This window comes from Bombina bombina, chromosome 6, assembly GCF_027579735.1.
Source record: "Bombina bombina isolate aBomBom1 chromosome 6, aBomBom1.pri, whole genome shotgun sequence".
Taxonomy (NCBI): domain Eukaryota; kingdom Metazoa; phylum Chordata; class Amphibia; order Anura; family Bombinatoridae; genus Bombina; species Bombina bombina.
This window is the reverse complement of record NC_069504.1, coordinates 231,975,493-231,996,480: the sequence shown is the minus strand read 5'-3', so window position 1 is coordinate 231,996,480 and position 20,988 is coordinate 231,975,493. Positions and strand designations below refer to the sequence as shown.

Here is a 20,988-nt window from a genome sequence, read left to right as displayed (position 1 = left end):
GCAAAACTTTAAGAACAAGGTTAAGACTCCAAGGTGGAGCAACTGATTTAAACACAGGCCTGATTCTGACCAGGGCCTGACAAAAGATTGTACCTGCGGCACGCCCGCCTGACGCTTGCGTAGCAGATGGAAAGAGCAGAAATCTGACCCTTGAGGGTACTGACAGATTACCGCTTCAAGGCCATCCTGAGGAAAGGATATAATCCTTGGAATCCTGACCTACTCCAAGAACATCCTGTAGACTCACATTAAAGCACCATATCTTATGGTAAATCCTTTAGTAACAGACTTATGACCCTGAACCATGGTTTCAATAACCGATTGACAAGCGTTGAATCTCCAGACAGCTTCAGAGAAACAATATTCAGATGAAGGAAGGGCCCCTGAAGCAGAAGGTCCTTCCTGAGAGATAGCCCCCCTTGAGGTAGGGATGACATTTCCACTAGATCTGCATACCAGATCTTGTGAGGCCACAAAGGAGCTATAAGAATTACAGATATTCTCCCCTGCTTGATCCGAGAGATGACTCACAGAAGTAGAGCAAACAGACATGCCAACCTGAAGTTCCAAGGAACTGCTAGAGCATCTATCAGAAAGGCGTAAGAGTCTCTCAACCTCGAACCGCACTATGGGAGCTTGGAGTCCTGATGGAACACCATCAGATCCCCCATTAGGTTGATAAGCTGGATAACACTTGCGGATGGAGTTCCCACTCCCAGAAATAAAGAATCTGTCTGCTCAGAAAATTCACTCCCAATTGTCCCTGGGATTTGAATGGTAGATAGACAACCTCTGTGAGCTTCCGCCCACAGAACAATCCGAGCCACCTCTTACAAAGCAAAGGAATTCTGGGTTCCTCACTGGTGGTTGGTAAGCCACAGAGGATAATTTGTCTGTGAGAAATTGCAATTGCCAACTGAGAATTGAAAATCGCTCGCCACTCCAAGTTGTTTATGAGGAGAGCTGACTCCTAACAATCCAGGGTCCCTGTGCCGTTAACAAGTCCCAGAACTACCCCCCAGCCCAGCAGGAAGGCGTCCTTGGACACATCACCCAGGAAGGTCTCCAGAAGACACACTCTGAGACATATACTCCTGAGAAACCACAACAAGAGAGAGACTCTTGATGACTGATCTAGATCTATCCACTGAGACAGAACCGAGATTCTCCATATTGTGGAAATTAGCCAAGGGAAAGATGTTAATAGAACCATCAGGCCAATGTTCTACTGAAAGGAAAAGTCAACTGCAGCTAAATCTCAACTCCCACCCAACTGAGTGTAAGAGTTAACTATCTACTGGACCACTACAACCTGCTTCAAACCTGGGGTTAACTTGATATGGTTCTATTTTCTGCTGGATTAGCAAAAACAGAGAATTTTACCTCAGATTGTAAATAACAATTAATTAACCCCTCATGTCTAATAAAGGGAAAACAGTCTCTCTTCATGTCACATTAAGTGCCTGCTCACTGCCTTAAACCATATCCTAACCAGGATATATGTGTGTATGCAGGAGTTCCCTAAAGTACTTTTATGCAGGAGTTCCCTAAAGTACCTTGTTTACCCTACCAACCTGGATAATAAACTTACCTGCATCTAGCCGTCCGGCAGGAGGACAGCTTACCTGGTGTGAGAGGATGCTGCTCCTCACATAGGCCTGTAGAAAAAAAAAAGAAAGATCAGAATAAACCTATTCTGGCTTTCTGTACTAGGGCAGAAGTGTGTTAGGAAAATGCAGCAAGGCCCACATTACAAGTTCCTAACTGCTTTAAAGCCACCACTGCCCTACTGAAGAGACTAACGTGGAGTACAGCTAGACCTCATCTTGAGAGGAAAGAACAGAGCAAGCTTGCTCTGCTTTCAAAATAATAAAATCTTGATTGAAGTTAGACACCAAGCACTTCACCTCTTCCTTGCACGAGAGGCTAAGAGAATGACTGGGGTTTGTGGGAAGGGAAGTGATACTTAACAGCTCTGCTGTGGTGCTCTTTGCCTCCTCCTGCTAGCCAGGAGTGATATTCCCAACAGTAACTGATGATGATCCGTGGACTCACCGTGTCATGAGAAATAAATAAATGTAATGTTGCCTTCTATTAGCAGTACTTAATTTACATAAAGAACATTTATTAAAAAATTGAAAATCACGTTTATTACATCACACCAGAATGTACACCATTGTTTTGCTCATACTATATTCCCATTTTTTGTCCAAGCCAAAATAAATGATCTGAAATTAAAACTTTATAAAAAGGGACAAACTCAAAATGTTGCTCTCCATGAAATCTTTTAATTGTACATAATTAAATATTGCAATGCACGCTCATGATTTATTTTACCTGCTTTTAATGTGTTTTCACTTCCTCCTTTTAATATGGAGCATATTCCATAGAATGAAGAACAGAAACTCCTGCATGCTGCACAGTGATTGGTTGATATGGGCAGGACCTCATTTATATCTGTCTGTAGTAAGTCCCAGCAAAGCAAGATGAACAACGTTTCAGAGGCTTTTCAAAAGCTGTATCCAAAAGGTGTGAGAAGATTGTGACTTACAGGTAGGGAAAATAGTATTTTTTTTATTATTATTAATTAAAAAGTTTAGATTTTGGAATTGGAGATTTGAAGCATGTATTTGTAAACAAATGAATGCACTCTAGTGGGTAAAATGGATTATCTATAACACATTAAAGGGGGAAAAATGACAGTAAAGAATCTGATTTCACATTTCTGTAGGGAGTGTGGGCCGAATTCAATTTTCAGTTTAACGCCTGTTTATTGCTTCCTCAAAACATATCAAGAAACTTCAAACTAGGTTTAAATTGGTGCTACACTTGTAACATTTGTTTTTTTGATGTAAAAATGTAATTATTCCTTTACTGCTTGAAAGGATCCCTCAATCAATTAACTAAAGAGACATAAACCCAACATTTTTCTTTCATGATTCAGATAGGAGCATACAATTTCAAACAAGTTTGCAATATACTTCTACTATCAGATTTGCTTTAGGATTAGCAATGCACTACTGCGAGTTAGCTGAACACAGCAGGTGAGCCAATGACAAGAGGCATATATGTACAAACAGCAGTCAATAGCTTGCTCCCAGCAGTATATTGCAACTCCTGAGACTAAGAATACTTTTCAACAGTATACAAAGAGAACCAAGCAAATTAGATAATTGAAGTGAATTAGAAAGTTATTTGAAATTGTATGCTTCCAGTTATTTTCTTACTCTAGCACTGGAAAGATAAGCAATAAAATAAATGTCAAAATGAATAATACACTGCCGCAGATGATGCCTGTTTGTTTATCTGATAGTTGTATTATATGGGGTAGAGAGTACAAAACAAAGGAGCATTTTTGACTTCCACAAAAAAATTAAATAGGAAAGGAACCGTGTGTGTGAGTGTGTGTGTGTGTGTGGGGGGGGTGTTTGTGTGTGTGAGTGTGTGTGTGGGGGGGGGGTTTGTGTGTGTGAGTGTGTGTGGGGGGGTGTTTGTGTGTGTGTGAGTGTGTGTGTGGGGGGTGTTTGTGTGTGTGAGTGTGTGAGTGTGTGGGGGGTGTTAAACTAACATTATAGCCGGGTAAAACATAAGGCCAGGGAATATATAATGTAAAATTAGGCTGAAGAAAAATATACCATATAAAAATATTTTATATTTTATTTTTAACTGTTTAATGTCAGCTTCACTTCTGACAAAATTAGAATAAAAATTCCATTTGTATCTAAACAATCATTAGACAATGTAAACAGGGTATTTATGAGGGTTAAAACAAGCCCTAGTTGCTTTTACAAGAAAAGCTGTACCTCACGCATAACAAAGAGATATTCTGAAGTGATTATTACAGGCTCTAATTTGTGAGAGCAAATCATTTTTACATTACTGGTCCTAGATAACAGTGTCTTTAACCCCCACAAATGGGTTAAATACATGCAAAGGAGCTGAAATCACAAAGGCTGTGATTGGTGGGGTTGTGTGGCTGCTACCCCTGATTGGCTGACAACCATGTCCTCCTCAATAGCTGTAAGGTTGTAGCTCCAGAGAAGGATTTTACCTATAATTTTAACCACTTTATTAAACACAGAATTATGTAGGATCAGAGATGCAACAATGACATACTCTTTTACAATCAGAGCATGTGAATTGTGCATTACGATGTCTCTTTAATGCCTCTGGTTTTAAATTACACATTAATTTTTTTTAGGATAAAACGGATAATAATTAGTGTTTATATAACAAAATATGGATACATATAAACAATGACATAGAGTTCTAAATAGTTAATCAAGAGTGCAAATACACAGAGGCAGAATAAGTAAAAAAAATAAAATAATAATGACACCCAATTATTTATGCCATTTGCTGAAGTGTGCAGAAATGTCCAAGAACGTTACGCACAGCCAACATGAAAAGTGTTAAACTATTAAGCACATTAAATTTAGTAGCAATGGGGAGGATCTGAAGATCACAGTTTCTGTTTAGTCCCAACTCTGTACAAGCTCTGACCTCTTCAGACAGGAGACATTCCTTTTCAGTGACTCTGTTTACATTCTTATTCCATTGTCCTTTGTCCTCAGGGAGTTTCTTCAGACAGGGAAGCCACTAAATAAGATGGGGCAATATTTCTTCCCCATCATACTTCTCTAGTCTTTGATATCCGAGGTTTGATTCTAAAGTGTAACTCATGCACAAGGTTTTTTTCCATGTGGTCTTCCTCCACAATTTATCTCAGAAGAGTGGGCCAAAATGTGGTATTCTACAAAAGTGGTGGAATATAAATTTCTGGGGTACTGCACCTGTATAGATTGAGGAATAAAGCTATCCTATCATCATTTTCATGAAATGGACAGTGAATATATACATAGATACACACACAATATATATATATATATATATATATATATATATATATATATATATATATATCTCACAATGCCAAAAACAGGTGCAATATTTCCTCATTCACAAGGAGCATAATCCGATAATCCACAGAAATAAATAATCTTGCAATGGACAATCCTTTTAAACTTTTTTCTCTTACAAAACCTAGGTGTGTGTGTCGTCTTAAGGGTATATCCACTGTTAAGATATTCTTTCTTTTCCAATATCCTTATGCTACCTCCAGCCTCTCATGAGAAAAAAAATAAAAATAAAGAGAATCAGTAGTGTTTTTGCTGAACTGAAGTTTCAATCAATTTTCTATCTTGTTAGCTGACCAACCACTTTCAGAAGTGTCTTATTTTCCTGCTTTAGCTGTTTATTTTCATCTTCAATATCATCCAAATCCTTTGAAATAAAATAAAAAAAAGTCATTCAGAAGGAATGTTGCTCAGCCAAAATAAACAGAATTTTTTTTTTGCATAAAATACATGAAAACAATATTGAACTATTTGTGGGGAAACGTAAGATAATACAAAGTGCAATAAACAGTATACATAAAATGTTTAAAAGGACATTCTAGTGTACTAACAAAATCATTCTTGTTAAGAACTATGTTTAACAGTTGTAAAGGGGTTAAACTTGAGCTCAGAAGTAGCAATGCATTTATGTTGCTTAGCAACACATGGCTAATAACAGCCGATCAGGAGAGGTATATACACACTGATTACACAAGAGCACTTGTGTTGTGCAACTTTATGGAGTATAACGAATACTTAGCAATTAGAATTTATTTAACAACATGCTTTAACAAACAAGAGCATTTTAATGTTACATGTCCCTTAGCAGAAAATTATACTGACTGTATGCTTATTATCATACAAAAAAACACCTGCTGCAAGTTACAATACAGCATAAGGCTGAAACATCACAAAACTAACTTTTTTGTAAAATTATTTACAAAAACATTAGCACCCCTGCATTTCTGTTTTTTTATCATTTAAAGGGGCAGTCTAGTGCAAAATAAACTTTCATGATTCGGATAGGGAATGTCATTTTAAACAACTTTCCAATTTACTTTTATCACTAATTTTGCTTTGCTCTCTTGGTATTCTTAGTTGAAAGCTAAACCTAGGGGGGTTCATATGCTAATTTCTTAGACCATGAAGGCCGCCTCTTATCTGAATGCAGTTTTTCACCACTAGAGGGCGTTAGTTCATGTGTGTCATATAGAATAGATAACACTGTGCTCAAGCACATGGAGTTACCTAGAAGTCAAGTCTGTCAAAAGAACTGAAATGAAGGGACAGTTTGCAGAGGCTTAGATACAAGGTAATCACAGAGGTAAAACGTGTATTAATATAACTGTGTTGGTTATGCAAAACTGGGGAATGGGTAATAAAGGGATTATCTATCTTTTAAAACAATAACAATTCTGGGTAGACTGTCTCTTTAATCAAATGACATACTGCAGCATTAATTAACCTAACTTTTTTACCGCTAATTTTTTTACTTTAAACTGCAAACAGTAAACAAATAAATAATACTTAAAAATATTTCATTAACTGAAAATCTGCTCACAGTTGTGTTGAAATCTAGATTTAATCTGTTTTACCAGATACCATTAACTGGACTAAAAAAAAAAAAAAAAAAAAGTTCAAAATAGAACAGACCATTCAAAACCTTAGCTTTTATATTTAAAAAAAAAAAAATCAGATGATAATTCCAGTTTGATTTCATATGATTATGAATGACGGGCTGAATACTCTATTTTTAGACTTTTTCTGTAAAGTAATCCTTGATTTCACAGCAATTATATTTTGCTTTTAAACGAACATCATGTTTCTTCCAGGGCACCAATGCATGAACGACTGGAAAAACACAGAAATTTCCAATTTACGTCAAACCTTTAAGCAAAGAATCACTACACAACAATTTTTTATTGAATAAATGTGTCACAGTGGTTCAGGATAAAATGACCTGATTGTTCTCTAGCAGTATAACAATTATGTATTTTTTTTTGTTTTTCACATTTCATTGCATCCAAGAAGGCTCTCAGAAATATCAAGTGAGATTACAAAATGATGTTAGTCCTTTAGAAGAAAAACATTCATTTAGATGACCTGCTTTTCTGCTTGCCAAAGCGTACATCCCTACTTCATTGTTTCAAGAGATAATTATATCAGAAACAGTATTTCAAAACTGCTCTAAAATGTAGACATTCTCTACATCAAATGAAAGATGCAAACACTGCAGAAATCTTACACAAAACTTTGATACATGTTTTTACTTTATTTGCTTAAAGGGACATTATACACTCATTTTTTCTTTGCATAAATGTTTTGTAGATGATCTATTTATATAGCCCATAAAGTTTTATTTTAAAAAAAATGTATAGTTTTGCTTATTTTTAAAGAACATTGCTCTGATTTTCAGACTCCTAACCAAGCCCCAAAGTTTTATGTGAATACCATCAGATACCTTCTCCAGCTTGCTTCTGTTTGTGTAAAGTGTCTTTTCATATGCAAAAGAAGTGGGAGGAGGGGGGGGGGAGTGTCTTATTTCCCACTTGCAATGGGCTTTCCAACTACCTTTTCAACAGAGCTAAACTGAAAACTTCTAAGTAAGTCTTTAAACAGTTCTATACTGGATTTTTATATCAGTATCTGGGCATCTTGTTCTTTATAGTAGTGTCTATTACATGCAGTTATATGAAAATGAGTGTATACTGTCCCTTTAAAGGGACAGTCTAGTCAAAATTAAACTTTCATGATTCAGATAGGGCATGTCATTTTAAACAACTATCCAATTTTTTTATCATCAAATTCGTTTTTTCCCTTTATATTTTTTGTTAAAAGCTAAACCTAGGTAGGCTCATATGCTAATTTCTAAGCCCTTGAAGGCCGCCTTTTATCAGAATGAATTTGACAGGTTTCCCACAGCTAGAGGGCATTAGTTCATGTGTGCCATATAGGAGTCAGCACTGATTGGCTAAAATGCAAGTCTGTCAAAAGAACTGAAATAAGGGGGCAGTCTGCAAAGGCTTAGATACAAAGTAATCACAGAGGTAAAAAGTATATTAATATAACAGTGTTGGCTATGCAAAACTGGGGAATGGGTAATTAAGGGATTATCTATCTTTTTAAACAATAACAATTCTGGAGTAGACTGTCCCTTTAAAAAAAACATTTAAAAAAAATTATATTGACAGCATTTTGTTAAAAAAATTAAAATTCTATTGAATATTAAATATCTACATTATAATGAATAATCTTATGTAGAACTCCTTTTTCATTTTAGCACAACTCTTTTTATGGGTCCTATCTATCCGTTATGTCTATATACTTTTCATGATCAAAAATATTGACTGAATTAGATGTATAGAATCAGAAACACAATTATAGACAGCTTTAAAGTCTTTTACTCAGCAACCCCAAACTTTGGGTGAAGCCAAAATTAATTTTCAGAAGACAGCTCAGACACAAGTTATAATCCATTACGGGTTTTCACTACACCTTGAGATTTTTCTACAAAATATTTTAAATTATACATATTAAAACAACTTGCAATAAGTTAATTATTTTGCCTCCTTTCTATGTAATTTAACTCTGAAAATTGAGGATTTTATAATTTTTAGAAATTTAACTGCACCCTGCTGACTTCTCAAGGATAACCCTGCTACATATCTTTCCCTAACTGGCATTAACTAGGCCTGTGCATTAGGCAGCTTTGTTAGCTGCTGAATATGGAAGGCAGCGGCCTCTTGCAGCCTTCATTTATTTTTGGAGCCGAATTTCTTCTTGTGAAAGTGCAACACACTAAGATCTGGCTTGCACAGATCTTCATGTGTTGCACTTTCACATGAAAGAATCCGGCTACGAAAAGAACCGAAGGATGCGAGCAGCCATCTTCTCTCTCATTCGGCAACAAATGGAAGCTGCCAAATGCAAAGGCCTAGCTTTAATGCAAATCCATATATGACAGCAGCACTTCTCTCTTTCGTATAAAAGTTTCATTATTAGAAATACATCCACAAGTGAACAAAAACAGACAATGTTTTGATCCAAATGATCTCAGTCATGTCACTAATTACACAGTCTATAACACGTATTTAAATACCTGTTAAGCACCTCCCATATTTTATGTTAACTCTTTCAATTTCAAAGGTTCTATGTGGGTGCCTCCTGGGTCAAACTTTATATTACACAAATTACAACTCATATGCTGCTCTATTCAAAGAGTCATCAACATTTTCAAGGAAAACATTTTTCTAATTATTTTATATAGGAAGACCAATTAATCAAAATGTTGTCTGTGTTTGTTCACTTGTGGATGTATTTCTAATAAAGAAACTTATATAAGAAAGAAGTGCTGCTGTCATATGGATTTACCGATGAATCGGTCTGTGTGCAGAGACCGACAGCATGCACTTATAATAAGGTAAGGCGAGTGCTGGAGTGTTCACCCATTCAGAGAAACTAGCTTTAATGCAAAACAATGTACTTTATACTATTATTATTATGACCATGATTAGCCTTGTTGTTGACAGATTCAAGAATTGATTGGCTTTTCCAAATAAGGCAAATGGTGGGAGGAGTTTTGATTTGAAAAAATAATTGCAGTAAAAAGGATGTTAATTTGTTTTAAAAACATTAAGACTTGGCTGATATTTTATTCTACACAGAAATCAATAATTTATTACAAGGTGTTTAACGTCTCTTTAAGGGCCTGATAGTGAAAAGCTTGCCGACATGGAGCAAAATCATACAAAATGGAAGAAACTAATGATGCAACCAAAGACACTCACATATTCTGACTTACATGCTGCTTGTATTACTACTTTAGTGTGTGGTTCAAGGAATGTTCTACAGACCCCACCAACAGAGATCTCATCCAAAACATATAAGAGACTATCAAAAATGAATGTAGCATATTAACTTCACGCAACGACATTAGCAGACTATCATCATGTAAAGTGCATACCGAGAGGGTTGAGGATGAGTGTAAGACCGACCCTTATGTGTAATAATGTAGAGTATTGTAAGAAGTTCTCTTATATTTTGAATAAATGTTTCTTCAACCTCATTGTGCTAACGGTCGAATATCTACAGCAAGGTATTAAAAAACAGAAAGCCAGGGGGCGGAGCCAGCTTTCAAGGGAACCAGACGTGTGTCGAGAGCTCCTGGCTTTCATATGTTATGACCGATATATATCGATATTTAAAGCAACTATTACTGCAATAAAAGGGACCCCTATCAAGCGCTACGTCAATGGTGACATTTGGAGCTTTTGGATGGTCGTTCTCAGTTACTTAGAAGTCGGGCTATAATGGAGACTACACATGGCTGGCAGCTAGCTGTGACGCAGCTTTTACAAGTTCACTTTGACAACCTAGAACGGACTTTATACGAGTGCTTCGCTAGCAGAGTGGTGAGAGAGGATAATATTCTGCTAATTGCCATATTACCCATACTGTGAGAATAGGAGTGAACCAGGCGCCAACTAACGGAGGCTAGGTGAGATAGTTTGAAATACAACAATTTAGTACATTCAATGTGTAACAACAATAAGCAAAAAATCCTAAATTAATAAATTATAAAAATCATGGATCCATGACAGTTTAAAACAATGTGCTTATACAACTAATAAAAGACAATGTTTAAACACAAAAGACAATGTTTAAACACAAATGACAGTGTATTTGCAGAGAATTACACTTCTGATAGTACAATTGCAAATAATAAAAAATACATTAAAAATATATATTAGAAATATATTAAAAATATATTAAATGTCTTAGGATAAAAACTCTGTTGGAGTCCGGTACTGAAAATGTGATCTTAGAAATACATCCAATAGATTCCTAAAGTTGAGTGTTGTATCCAAATAAAGAAAAAATGTGATTTATGTGTCCCAAAACAATGGCTTCAGAAAACTTGTCCCAAAAGTCAGTGTGATTATTACAAATCAAGTTAATCCAGCTTATATTCAAAAAATAGTAAAAAAAAAATTTGTAGTGGAAGATCGTGATACACAGTTAACAAATCCAAAAGTATGTCAGTGAATCCAAAAACCAAAAAATATATATAAAAAACGAAAAAATAGTCAATAGTGATCCTTCAACAAAGGTGTATAAAGAACAATAAAAACAAAAATCAAAAAATGGAAATTCAAAAGTGGATAAACCAGTAGTATTCACTATGTGCCAATAACTCTTTATCCGGTAAAGGAAATGTTGAGACTTGTAGTCTCCTGGGATTTAGAGAGTTTATTCACCAACGAATTGCATAAAAAATATCCTGTGGAAAGAAAAATAAATCCAATGTGTAATACATAAAACAATAATGGACTTCAATGAAATCAGGCTTACCAATGCTGGTCTACGCGTTTCGGCCCTGCCAGGCCTTTATCAAGACTGATTTCTAGTAATCACTGATAGCCTTTTATACCAACTGACCGGATGTGTTGGTTGTAAACTAACTTCCGGTTTCGTTGAGTATCTGTGTAATCACAATTACCCATACTGTGAACCCTACCGCTTCTACTATTTCCCAGAATGGCTGTATTACAGCGTCGACTCCTGAGATTTCGCGCAGCCATGCTGATCTCCCACAGCAGGAAGACGTTTATCATCACTGCAGCAAAGATGGGCTGAACTCTGATGCTGGTTATGGGGTTCCCTTACTACAGATCCTGTTTCCAGCTTGATTATTGACCCGGCATATCTTAGAAAGGACCTGGACTTGTTGATGAACCTACCTTTGAGCGCAATGTGCGCGGTCCCCGCAGATGGCAGCAATGCTCAGGCAGTTTCCCCTCAGCTCTGTGTCGGCAGGACCGAGCAAGAAGTGTCAGTGTCTTTTGCAGGGGCTAAAGCTGTGCCGAATTGGGGAGGCTACGCTTTACACTCGGATAGCCTTGATGAGCGCCTGCTGCAGAGTGGGACAACAGAAGGCAGTCTTTTGCTACCGGCGAGCTTGCAGCTCCATTATGCTCCGTTGTGTGACCGAGATGGCTTTGATGATCAGGTGTTTCAGGGTGAAGGACTAATGCTAGGTCTTGGGCTGCCTTTGACCTACTTTGAAGCAGGCTAATACGGTCAATTGGTGAAGTCTGGTTCTGGGTTTCTCTTGACCTAACTCAGCTTTGTTTGCACTTTAAATTATTGTTTAACCTTTTCTGTTGATGTGTGACGCAGCGGACTGTATTCTTCAAAACCCTATTAGTCCCCTATGGGCTTGTGAAAGTGGATTAACTCTTTATCATTGGTATTTAATTACTAACGGGAACACTCAGTAAGGGGAAAATGGGGTTACTCTTACACCTCCCTGAATACTTGCTCCATTAATCTACTTATTCCTTTGTTGTCACATGGTTCTAATTATATTTGATTATTGCTTTATATGGGACATGTTTGCACTCTGTTTATATATGATTTAAGTTTACGCCCTGGACTTTTGCAAGAGCTTTATAAAAGGTTTTCACCAAATTATATGTTTAGACACGTGGATATTTCTTAATGTTTATATGCACAGGGGATTGTGGGGTTAGGCAGAGTTTTGCTGAGTGTAGCAAACATATTTTAAGTTTAGGATGTTCAGGCAATGTGATTTCGCTTATCGCACATCCCTTTTAGTTTACCCTACCTTTTCACTTGCCCATGCGGATACTGTATATAGTCTCTCTTGTAGTAACATATAAGTTTTTACAGCACATTATGGGAAACTTGGTACAATTGGAATACGCTAGAGGTAGAGATAGCTACTGCCCTGAATATAGGACTTCTATATTTATTTTTGCTGTTTAATATAATTTGACAAACATAATGGATAGCTAGCCCCAAGTTTAAGCTTAAGATGTTTATGCTACTTTTTTGTCCACTATATGGTGATATCGATCTTTTCACTAGACACCTCCCCTACATATATTTACAGCTAATATTTATTTTCCAATAAGTATACACCACTCTATGCTACGATGTAAGGGGATATACGGATATCTGTTGCATCTGCCTACCTTATAGCTCAACTAGCCCAATGTGAGTGCCAAGGGTCACCTGTTTACAAATGTTTTTTGGTTAAGATGTATGTAGGGGGGCCCTTGATACTTTGTGTTCTCTTGCTTTTTAGTCTATATAATGGTTAACCTCTTCATTGACAAGGGAAGATTTCAGATTTACTTACTCTGTACCCCACATAAGGTCAGACATAGGTTGGTTATACTATAATCACCTCACTCATGTTCAGTTAAGCATCACTCACTATATACTGCCTTAGTAATAAACTTATGTGTACCTGCATGTATGGTTTCTTTGTTGCTGGGTGTAGGGCCCACGTCCAGACAATTTGATTTATCAGTATTAACATAGCCATGCATATGTTTATGTAAAATCAACGTAGTTTATACTATATTGTGATGTTATGGAGACAAGCCCCTCATAATATTGAGGTTATTTTGACTTAGAATATATTCTGCTTCCCTTAGTCTCCCATTTCCATCATTGTATTAAATATCCCTATTCTATGCTTAACCATAGTATTATGGCTAGTTGCCAGACACCTGCATTTTTAGTGGTGGTTGAGTTAGCGTAGGCAGACACTTTACAGTACTGATGATTCCCATTCACTCTCAGGTAGGCTGTTCTGGTCCGGATGGGGTTCTTAAATGCTATTAAATGCTATTAGTAAATCTGGTTCATTCTTGTTATACTGTATGATTGACCTCCACCCCTCCTCCCTCCCCCCCCTTTCCCTACCCTTAAGTACTCTGGTATACTCCAGTGTCACTTGTGGTTTTCCTTGTAACACCTTTCCCCCCTATTTATACTCAGCTATTGTACTTGCTTTGCAAATATTTCTCCACACTTGGCTATACAATACCGCACATCTGTTGATGTATATTCCCCCCCATTCTATTGTCCCCCCCTCCCTTATTACAGTGTTTGATTTCTAGTATAGATTGTACTTTGTTTATTATTATACACCAGTGCTTTTCTATTCTCTGTTGTCTTTAGGTTACAAAAAAACCCAAAAAATGTGAGGTCTGCTCTTTTCCTCTGTCATCATCTTGTGGTATTACATCTAAGTTTATATTTTTTATTTCCTTTTGTCAGTATATATATTCATTTGATGCTTTTTGTATCTGTATTTTTTGCTGATTCGCTATGCACAAGATGTAATATCATTATTTTTCTGACCTCAATAAAAATTATTCAAACAAAAACAAAACAAAACAGAAAGCCTAACTTACCAAGTTGGAGGAGGAGCTAAGGAAAATAGCATCGATAGAAGAGGTGGAACAAATAATCTGAATAAGGAACTAGCCAAACTAAAGGCCACAATTGAAGACCACAAGGGTAAGAAATTTTACAGAGATGAGCAGGACTACCTGAAGGGGGCAGTCAGCAAATAGAGACGACACCTGGAAGAAATTTTCCAACTCTAGGAGACGTCAACAATCCAGATCTCGAAAACACTATGAAAGCCTCTCTCAGAATTCAGATTCATCTCAGGGGGAATTGGTTGGAGGCCGCGAAGAGGCGGCAGGCGGCACCGCAACAAAAGGACAAAATCTACACCAGCGGAGTACAAGACCACAGAAACAACCACAGAGAGTGACAAGGAGCAACATACACTAGAGGTAAATCTCTCAAATTTTGACCTGAGCCCAGGCGAACAGTCTCTATTAGAAAAAGGACTATCCTTCTGTCCTATTAAGGAAAGGAGTGATTTTTTTTTTCTTTAAGTAAATATTTACAATGGTTTTTTTCAGATGATTAGATTAAAGTCTTTTTCTCACAAAACCAAATGGAGACTGTCAGTATAAAAGAACATGATTCTAATAGTGTGAGCTTAGGCACATTGGGGTTAATGAACAAAAGTAACTTTAATCCAATACAAGTTGACGTTAGTGTTGAAACATTTATAAGATTGGTCTCTAGTGAGGTAGAAGAATTAAGTACTAAAAGGGATGAAGAATAAAAACAAACAAACACTGAATGTAATCTAAGTAATAATTAATTTAAAGCATTAAAAACACTAAGGGATAATTAATCTATTATTTTGAAGCCAGCAGATAAGGGTGGGGCTACTGTTATTCTGGATAAGAAGTATTACATAAATTAAATACATCAACAATTATAAGAAAGTGAAGTGTATGAGGTCGCACAATTTGAAATGGTACTGAAAATAAAACAGGAATTGAAAAAACAGAATTTATGCTTACCTGATAAATTTCTTTCTTTTGCGATGTACCGAGTCCACGGATTCATCCTAACTTGTGGGATATTGTCCTTCCTGACAGGAAGTAGCAAAGAGAGCACCACAGCAGAGCTGTCTATATAGCTCTCCCCTTAACTCCACCCCCCAGTCATTCGACCGAAGGCCAAGGAAGAAGAGGAGAAACTATATGGTGCAGAGGTGACTGAAGATTACATAAAAAATACTATCTGTCTTGAATAGACAGGGCGGGCCATGGACTCGGTACATCGCAAAAGAAAGAAATGTATCAGGTAAGCATAAATTCTGTTTTCTTTTGCAAGATGTACCGAGTCCACGGATTCATCCTAACTTGTGGGATACCAATACCAAAGCTTTAGGACACGGATGAAGAGAGGGACAAGACAGGAACCTAAATGGAAGGCACCACTGCTGGCAAAACCTTTCTCCCAAAAATAGCCTCCAAAGAAGCAAAAGTATAAAATTTGTAAAATTTTGAAAAGATATGAAGCGAAGATCAAGTCGCAGCCTTATAAATCTGTTCAACAGAAGCATCATTTTTAAAAACCCATGTGGAAGCCACCGCTCTAGTGGAGTGAGCTGTAATTCTTTCAGCAGGCTGCTGTCTAGCAGTCTCATAAGCCAAACGGATTATGCTTTTCAGCCAAAAGGAAAGAGGTAGCCGTAGCCTTTTGACCTCTACGCTTTCCAGCATAGACAACAAATAAAGATGATGATTGGCGAAAATCTTTGGTTGCCTGCAAATAAAACTTCAAGGCACGAACCACGTCCAAGTTGTGCAACAGACGGTCCTTCTTAGAAGAAGGATTAGGACACAGAGAAGGAACAAAAATTTCCTGATTGATATTCCTGTTAGAAACAACCTTAGGGAGGAACCCAGGTTTGGTACGCAAAACCTCCTTATCAGCATGGAAAACAAGATAAGGAGAGTCACATTGTAATGCAGATAGTTCAGAAACTCTTCGAGCTGAAGAGATAGCAACTAGAAACAGAACTTTCCAAGATAGAAGCTTAATATCTATGGAATGCATGGGTTCAAACGGAACCCCCTGAAGAACTTTAAGAACTAAATTGAGACTCCATGGTGGAGCAACAGGTTTAAACACAGGCTTAATTCTAACTAAAGCCTGACAAAAAGCCCGAACGTCTGGGACATCTGCCAGACGCTTGTGCAACAGAATAGACAAAGCAGATATCTGTCCCTTTAAGGAACTAGCAGAAAATCCTTTCTCCAATCCTTCTTGGAGAAAAGACAAAATTTTAGGAATCCTGATCTTACTCCATGAGTAGCCTTTGGATTCACACCAAAAAAGATATTTATGCCATATCTTATGATAGATCTTCCTGGTAACAGGCTTTCGAGCCTCAATCAAGTATCTATGACCGACTCAGAGACACCCCGCTTTGAGAAAATCAAGCATTCAATCTCCAAGCAGTCAGTTGCAGAGAAATTAGATTTGGATGCTTGAATGGACCTTGAATCAAAGCTCTCTCCTATTTGATTCTGGCAATAAGACGCAGAAGGAGAGGGAATGGTGGAAACACATAAGCCAGGTTGAATGACCAGGGTACTGCTAGAGCATCCATCAGTACTGCCTGAGGATCCCTTGACCTGGATCCATAATGAGGAAGTTTGGCGTTCTGACGAGACGCCATCAGATCCAATTCTGGTGTGCCCCATAGCTGAACCAGTTGAGCAAACACTTCCGGATGGAGCTCCCACTCCCCCGGATGAAAAGTCTGACGACTTAGAAAATCTGCCTCCCAGTTCTCCACCCATGGGATATAGATCGCTGATAGATGGCAAGAGTGAGTCTCTGCCCATCGGATTATCCTGGAAACTTCTATCATCGCCAAGGAACTCCTTGTTCCCCCCTGATTGATATAAGCTACAGTCGTGATGTTGTCCGACTGAAACCTAATGAATCTGGCCGAAGCCAGCTGAGGACATGCCTGAAGAGCATTGAATATCGCTCTTAATTCCAGAATATTTATCGGTAGGAGGGCCTCCTCCTGAGTCCACAAACCCTGTGCTTTCAGGGAATTCCAGACTGCACCCCAGCCCAGTAGGCTGGCGTCCGTCTTCACAATAACCCACTCTGGCCTGCGGAAACACATTCCCCTGGACAGGTGATCCTGTGACAACCACCAAAGAAGAGAGTCTCTGGTCTCTTGATCCAGATTTATCTGAGGAGATAAATCTGCATAATCCCCATTCTACTGTTTGAGCATGCATAGTTGCAGTGGTCTGAGATGCAAGCGAGCAAACGGAACTATGTCCATTGCCGCTACCATAAGTCCGATTACCTCCATACACTGAGCCACTGACGGCCGAGGAATGGAATGAAGAGCTCGGCAGGTGGTTAAAATCTTTGATTTCCTGACCTCCGTCAGAAATATTTTCATGTCCACCGAATCTATCAGAGTTCCCAGGAATGGAACTCTTGTGAGAGGAATAAGAGAACTCTTTTTCATGTTCACCTTCCACCCATGAGATCTTAGAAACGCCAACACTAAGTCCGTGTGAGACTTTGCATATTGGAAAGTCGACGCTTGAATTGAACTAGATGTCGTCTAGATAAGGCACCACTGCTATGCCCCTCGGCCTTAGGACCGCCAGAAGGGACCCTAGCACCTTTGTGAAGATTCTTGGCGCCGTGGCCAACCCGAAGGGAAGAGCCTCAAACTGGTAATGCCTGTCCAGAAAGGCAAACCTGAGGAACTGGTGATGATCTTTGTGGATAGGAATGTGTAGATACGCATCCTTTAGATCCACGGTGGTCATATATTGACCCTCCTGGATCATTGGTAAAATAGTCCGAATGGTCTCCATCTTGAAGGATGGAACTCTTAGGAATTGGTTTAGGATCTTGAGATCTAGAATTGGTCTGAAGGTTCCCTCTTTTTTGGGAACCACAAACAGATTGGAGTAGAAACCTTGCCCCTGTTCTGTTTTCGGAACTGGGCAGATCACTCCCATGGTAAAAAGGTCTTCTACACAGCGTAAGAACGCCTCTTTTTGTCTGGTTTACAGACAATTGAGAAAGATGGAACCTCCACCTTGGAGGAGAATCTTTGAAATCTAGGCGATACCCCTGGGTTACAATTTCTACGGCCCAGGAGTCCTGAACGTTTCTTGCCCAGGCCTGAGCAAAGAGAGAAAGTCTGCCCCTACTTGATCCGGTCCCGGATCGGGGGCTACCCCTTGATGCTGTCTTAGTGGAAGCAGCAGGCTTTTTGGCCTGTTTAACCTTGTTCCAAGCCTGGTTAGGTCTCCAGGTTGGCTTGGATTGAGCAAAGTTCCCCTCTTGCTTTGCAGCAGGGGAAGAGGAAGCGGGACCACCCTTGAAGTTTCGAAAGGAACAAAAATTATTTTGTTTGGTCCATGTCTTATTTGACTTATCTTGAGGGAGGGCATGACCCTTCCCTCCAGTGATGTCTGAAATGATCTCTTTCAGTGCAGGCCCGAATAGGGTCTTACCTTTGAAAGGGATGGTCAAAAACATAATTTATGTAAGAACTTACCTGATAAATTCATTTCTTTCATATTAGCAAGAGTCCATGAGCTAGTGACGTATGGGATATACATTCCTACCAGGAGGGGCAAAGTTTCCCAAATCTCAAAATGCCTATAAATACACCCCTCACCACACCCACAAATCAGTTTAACGAATAGCCAAGAAGTGGGGTGATAAGAAAAAAGTGCGAAAAAATAAGGAATTGGAATAATTGTGCTTTATACAAAAAAATCATAACCACCACAAAAAAAGGGTGGGCCTCATGGACTCTTGCTAATATGAAAGAAATGAATTTATAAGGTAAGTTCTTACATAAATTATGTTTTCTTTCATGTAATTAGCAAGAGTCCATGAGCTAGTGACGTATGGGATAATGACTACCCAAGATGTGGATCTTTCCACGCAAGAGTCACTAGAGAGGGAGGGATAAAATAAAGACAGCCAATTCCGCTGAAAAATAATCCACACCCAAAATAAAGTTTAAATAAATATGAAGATTTATCAGCATCAACCTCTGAGACAGAATCCTCTGAATCAGAAGAACCAATATCAGTATCAGAATGATGATGTTCATTTAAAAATTCATCTGAAAAATGAGAAGTTTTAAAAGACTTTTTACGTTTACTAGAAGGAGGAATAACAGACATAGCCTTCTTAATGGATTTAGAAACAAAATCTCTTATGTTATCAGGAACACTCTGAGTATTAGATGTTGACGGAACAGCAACAGGTAATGTAACAGTACTAAAGGAAATATTATCTGCATTAGCAAGTTTGTCATGACACACAGTACAAACAACAGCTGGAGGAACAGATACCAAAAGTTTACAGCAGATACACTTAGCTTTGGTAGCTCCAGCACCAGGCAGGGATTTTCCAGAAGTATCTTCTGACTCAGCTTCAACGTGGGACACCTTGCAATATGTAATAGAAAAAACAACATATAAAGCAAAATTGATCAAATTCCTTAAATGACAGTTTCAGGAATGGGAAAAAAATGCCATAGAACAAGCTTCTAGCAACCAGAAGCACAACATAATGAGACTTAAATAATGTGGAGACAAAAGTGACGCCCATATTTTTTTAGCGCCAAAAAAGGCGCCCACATTATTTGGCGCCTAAATGCTTTTGGCGGCAAAATGACGCCACAACCGGAACGCCGACACCTTTGGCGCAAAAAAACGTCAAAAATGACGCAACTTCCGGCGACACGTATGACACCGGAAACAGAAAAAAAAATTTGCACCAAAAAAGTCCGCGACAAGAATGACGCAATAAAATGAAGCATTTTCAGCCCCCGCGAGCCTAACAGCCCACAGGGAAAAAGACAAATTTTTAAGGTAAGAAAAAATGATTTATTCATATGCATTATCCCAAATATGAAACTGACTGTCTGAAATAAGGAACGTTGAACATCCTGAGTCAAGGCAAATAAATGTTTGAATACATATATTTAGAACTTTATATAAAAGTGCCCAACCATAGCTTAGAGTGTCACAGAAAATAAGACTTACCTACCCCAGGACACTCATCTACACGTAGTAGAAAGCCAAACCAGTACTGAAACGAGTATATCGTCGATCTGAAAAGGGAGGTAAGAGATGAATCTCTACGACCGATAACAGAGAACCTATGAAATAGACCCCGTAGAAGGAGATCACTGCATTCAAATAGGCAATACTCTCCTCACATCCCTCTGACATTCACTGCACGCTGAGAGGAAAACCGGGCTCCAACCTGCCGCGGAGCGCATATCAACGTAGAATCTAGCACAAACTTACTTCACCACCTCCAAAGTTTGTAAAACTGATTTGTGGGTGTGGTGAGGGGTGTATTTATAGGCATTTTGAGGTTTGGGAAACTTTGCCCCTCCTGGTAGGAATGTATATCCCATACGTCACTAGCTCATGGACTCTTGCTAATTACATGAAAGAAAGCTTAGATTTAGATGACACATCAGCTGACCAGGACTTAAGCCATAACGCTCTTCGCGCTTAAATGGCAAAACCTGAATTCTTTGCCGCAAACTTAGCAAGATGAAAAGCGGCATCTGTAATAAGAGAATTAGCCAACTTAAGGGCCTTAATTCTGTCCAAAATATCATCTAGTGGGGTCTCCCACCTGAAGAACCTCTTCTAGAGCCTCAAACCAAAAAGTAGCTGCAGTGGTTACCGGAACAATGCACGCTATAGGTTGAAGAAGAAAACCCTGATGAACAAAAATTTTCTTTAGGAGACCCTCTAACTTTTTATCCATAGGATCAATGAAAGCACAACTGTCTTCAATAGGTATAGTTGTACGCTTAGCCAGAGTAGAAATAGCTCCCTCCACCTTAGGGACCGTCTGCCATGAGTAC

The 20,988-nt window shown here is 38.3% G+C and overlaps 1 protein-coding gene across 1 annotated transcript in view; it reads right to left on the bottom strand.

The window, feature by feature from the left end:
- Positions 1-3,639: 3,639 nt before the first annotated feature.
- PAWR (pro-apoptotic WT1 regulator) overlaps positions 3,640-20,988 on the bottom strand; it is a 367,225-nt gene continuing 349,876 nt past the window's right edge. The window contains exon 7 of the mRNA XM_053716759.1: positions 3,640-5,283. Coding sequence (XP_053572734.1) covers positions 5,197-5,283 — 87 coding nt within the window. The 3' untranslated portion in view covers positions 3,640-5,196. The remainder of the gene's footprint in view (positions 5,284-20,988) is intronic.